Source organism: Phaseolus vulgaris, chromosome 6, assembly GCF_051622355.1.
Source record: "Phaseolus vulgaris cultivar YP4 chromosome 6, ASM5162235v1, whole genome shotgun sequence".
NCBI lineage: Eukaryota > Viridiplantae > Streptophyta > Magnoliopsida > Fabales > Fabaceae > Phaseolus > Phaseolus vulgaris.
Window position 1 is genome coordinate 2,588,499 of NC_143503.1, and position 4,119 is coordinate 2,592,617.

The following is a 4,119-nucleotide window of genomic DNA, read 5'->3' on the forward strand; positions in this document are numbered from 1 at the left end:
ACGCCTATATTATCGCTTGCTGCCACGTCATCACTTCCGACTACCGATCGGTACACGGCTCTATAGCCGCATTTATATCGCTATGATTTACGAATGCGTGTTGATCAAATGCGGCTCTATAGCCGCATTTGTAAATGTAAAATAGCCGCATTTGATTAGCATTTCTGCGCTAGTGTTTTATAATTTTCAACCAGCCTAAATAGTGTGAAATAATTAGAGAATAAGCGCACACTATATTAAAAAATATATGATCCATTTTTTACTTAGTAGAGTTTTGTAACATAATTAATAAGACATTTTTTTTAAAATATTGTAATTTACAAGAAAACCAAATTTTAATAGAAATTTAAAAACAATGTAGTGACATGGAAAATTATGAACATTTTTAGTTAAACTTTTTTTAAATAATTAACGTGTCTTGTTAAATAAGTGTGTTTTATTCCTAGAATATAATGTGTATTACTAAAATATAATTTGGATGGAGTTTTTTTTTATTTGGTCATATGCATTAAAATGAGGGTGAGAAAAAGTAATATATATTTTTCTATTTGTCTCGTCCAGTTATAAGTAATTAACAAAAGAACTTCATAATTAATTTAAGCATAATCGATTGTTACAAGTAAAGAAAGATCCAGAAAGATCCTCATAATAATTATTAAAACGCCTTTTGTATAAACCCTTCTCATTTTATAAAATAACATCTCTGTTTTTTTCTCTGGCTATTATTTTTACAAAGATGTGCAACTAAATATCTGATCTAATTTGGATATTGGAGACAGCTAAAGAGAAAACATATTTGATAGGGAATTTTGAATTTGATGTATGGAACAATCCTAAATATCACAATTGAATGATAAAATAATTTAAGAAAGAATATATTTTTTACACGTTAGAAGAGTAAAAGTAAAAGTAATATTACCTGCAAAAAGTTTACATTTTTTGTGCAAATGCAAAAAGCAGTGCAGAGTTTGTGATTGAAGGGACGCTCCAGTAAAATGGGCAGCTGTGAATCTGTCACGTCTAATAAATTATAGCAGATCTCTGAAAACTCACTAAAGAGAAAAGATATTTATAGGGGATTTTTATAAGTAAAGGTTAAAGGAGGGCAGAGAGGTTGTGTGCAGATGCTTTTTCTATAAATAAAGGTTAAAGGAGGGCAGAGAGTTTGTGTTCTCAACGCTCCGATTTTGTGGTTAATCTTTCAGGTATCATCTACTGGTTTTTTTTTCTTCTTATGCGTTTACACATGAAAGAAAGAATAGATAAAACATGTTCTTCACGGATTATAAATTATTTAAACCGTTTCTGGAATGAATTTAGATAAAAGAATGCTGTTATGTTTATCCGTGGAGAAATACAAGTCTACCTTCAATCTTGAAAAAGCAGTTTGCAACCATGGGTTTTTTATGATGGCACCCAACAAGTGGAATCCATCAACAAAATCTCTGCAACGTCCTTTAAGACTCATGGATCAATGTTGCAGTGTGATGGTAACCATCTCCCATCTTCCTGGAGAAAATAATCTGCATGTTCATGTTCACGATGTTCAACTTCTCTCCTTGGAGGATCAACAAGCAATATTGGCATGTCTCACTTCTCTATTTATTTCTGTTGGAATTTATTTATTTTACTTTTTTAGTATCTTTGATGAGTTACAAGTTCATTTAGTGTATAGAGATTTTGATTTATAAGTTTGGTTTATTAGAAACAAGTATCACGAATGCTAAGGATAAGTGATGAAGATGAAAACACAGTGATTGAGTTTCAAAAGCTTTATCCAGAAGCTAAAGAAGAAGGTTTTGGTAGAATATTTCGATCTCCTTCTATTTTTGAAGATGCTGTTAAGTCTCTGCTTCTTTGCTATTCCTCGTAAGTGGTTGATTATACAAATGCATGGCTAATTAATGTTACTGTTATGTAGTTAAAATATTGTTTATGTTACTGTTATGTAGTTAAAATATTGTTTATCTTTTTTATTTTGTTGTTAGAATAAATTTTAAAAAAATGTTTTAGTTTATATTATTATTAGTGAGAAAAAATATTTATGTGTATTAAAAGAAACTGTGTCTCGATGATAATAGACAAAAGAATAATTAAATAAATAGATTGTAATTTTATAGGAGACTAGATACACAAATTTTCACTTAAAACAAATATATAAATTTTTAATTATAAACGTTCTTTTTCTTTAAGTGAACTATTCCAAATTTTAAGCTAGAATGTATTTTAGTAAACCAATTAATTATATAATAAAATATTTTTTATTTTTCAGCCACATTAATTATATCATTTACAAAGTTTTTATTTAAATATATTTTTAGAATTGTTGGTGATTTTTTTAAATGGAGTATGTAATTTGGATGGTAAAGACTGATATCCGTTTGTGTTTAAATGACAAATAATTGTAGATTGATTTGAAATTTTGATGATTATATATGCTCTGTTGCTTAATATTATTGATTGAATCATAATTAATTTTGTATTAATAGGTGGCAGCGAACCTTAAAAATGGCTAAATCTCTGTGTGGGCTTAAATTACAGTTAAGCAGATCAAATAGAAAAAAGCAGCAACTGGTAGGGAATTTTCCTACTTCAAAGGAACTTGTGGAAATTGGTGAAACTAATTTGCAAAAGCAGTGTCGTCTAGGAATGAGAGCAGGATACATTATGAAATTGGCTAAAAAAGTAGAGAAAAATTCTGTTATGGAAAAACTTGAAAAGGAAAAGAGTTGTTGGTTTGCGCACTCTATATTAGATGAGTTTAAAGGGTTTGGTCCATTTTCCACTGCAACAACCCTAATGTGCATGGGAATCTATGAGAAGGTTCCAACTGATACCGAAACAAAAGCCCTCCTAAAACAGGTTCTTTCTACACTATGTACCATTTAGAGTGTTCAATTTCAAAAATCATTCCACATATTTATTATTATAAAAAATTATTAAACAAAAATTAGTTTTAATAATATAAAATAATTACTTATTATATTATTAAATTAGATATTATTTTAAAAATTTAAAACTTGTTTATATTTAAAATAATTTTAATTAATTTTAAAATTGTAATCTAATTTATCTACAAAGATTTTAGTTACTAGCTATTTTATCAATTTAAAAATTATTTATTAATAATAGTAATTATTTTAGATATTAATAATTTTTCTATAATGTATAATTTATTTTATAAATAATTGTATTTATCTGGGATAATTTAATTTGTATAATTATGAAACATTTTATCCGTTGTTCTTATTTCTTTAGGTATATGGGATTCGCAGCTCTAGAAATGTACCACTTCATAAAGTTGAAGAAATTTATGGAAAATATACACCATTTCAGTGTATTGCATATTGGTATTTAAATAATAATAGTATAATGTGTTTGTTAAATTTGATATTAGCCAATTGAATGTGTTTGTATTGATTCTTAACTCTGTTTTGTAGGTTTGAGCTTGTACAAAATTATGAAAAAAGGTATGGGAGATTAAGTGAGTTAGATGAATCTAAGTATCATACTATTACTGGAGTCTATTCTAAGAAGAGGAAAAGACCGCGCAAACGCTGATATTTCTTCTGTGTTTATCATTTAAAGTATCATTATAACAATTTTTTAAATTAACTCAACTGCTAATTTTGTAATTCTCTAAGTTATGGCTTAGATGATGTCTGGTGCCTATGTTTTGTGATGCAAATCATATTTGAAATTAAAATTATGAACTTTAATCTATTTCTACTGATTTCAGTGCTTCTTTTGATATATTTTATTTATTTTCCTATGCTACATTTGTCACATATAAAGAAATGGATACTGTATTTGTTTATTTAAAATATAATTACAATAAAAACACAGTGAAAGTTAAATATATACTAGTTTTATATAGTCACTCATTATAAAAAATTTAATTAGTAAGCTTTCATTCAAACTGGACACTTTTATCATGATATATAGAAAGTTTAATTGCATGGTATATTTTTATTAAAATAGGATATCTTTTACCATGTTTAATTTTTTTTCCCTTTTTCTATTTCTTACATTTTTGTGGCTCCAAAACTTAAATATTTGTATTCTCTGCTCTTTTTTTTTTTCAAATTTTCCAAATTTTAAAATATTTTGTTTTTTTAT

The 4,119-nt window shown here is 26.9% G+C and overlaps 1 protein-coding gene across 2 annotated transcripts; it reads left to right on the top strand.

Annotated features, from left to right (window-relative positions):
- The first annotated feature begins 1,082 nt into the window (after nt 1-1,082).
- LOC137817407 (uncharacterized) lies at nt 1,083-3,674 on the top strand. 2 transcript variants are annotated; one of them, XM_090303687.1, is made up of 6 exons: nt 1,083-1,205; nt 1,321-1,583; nt 1,706-1,869; nt 2,490-2,862; nt 3,259-3,350; nt 3,441-3,674. In XM_090303687.1, exons 2-6 carry the CDS (start codon nt 1,329-1,331, stop codon nt 3,559-3,561), a joined length of 1,005 nt encoding a protein of 334 aa, XP_090159813.1. In that variant the 5' UTR covers nt 1,083-1,205; nt 1,321-1,328; the 3' UTR covers nt 3,562-3,674. The 2 variants fall into 2 exon arrangements, with proteins under 2 accessions (XP_090159813.1, XP_090159812.1); XM_090303686.1 differs by lacking the exons at nt 1,083-1,205; nt 1,321-1,583; nt 3,259-3,350 and having other exon boundaries at nt 1,651-1,869; nt 3,441-3,550.
- Nucleotides 3,675-4,119: the final 445 nt, after the last annotated feature.

Excerpts from the sequence above, each read along its gene's own strand:
- LOC137817407 (XM_090303687.1), top strand. The coding sequence starts at position 1,329 with ATGCTGTTATGTTTATCCGTGGAGAAATACAAGTCTACCTTCAATCTT. Across the intron at positions 1,584-1,705 it reads AGGATCAACAAGCAATATTG|AAACAAGTATCACGAATGCT; the intron begins GCATGTCTCACT and ends TTGGTTTATTAG. Across the intron at positions 1,870-2,489 it reads CTGCTTCTTTGCTATTCCTC|GTGGCAGCGAACCTTAAAAA; the intron begins GTAAGTGGTTGA and ends TTGTATTAATAG.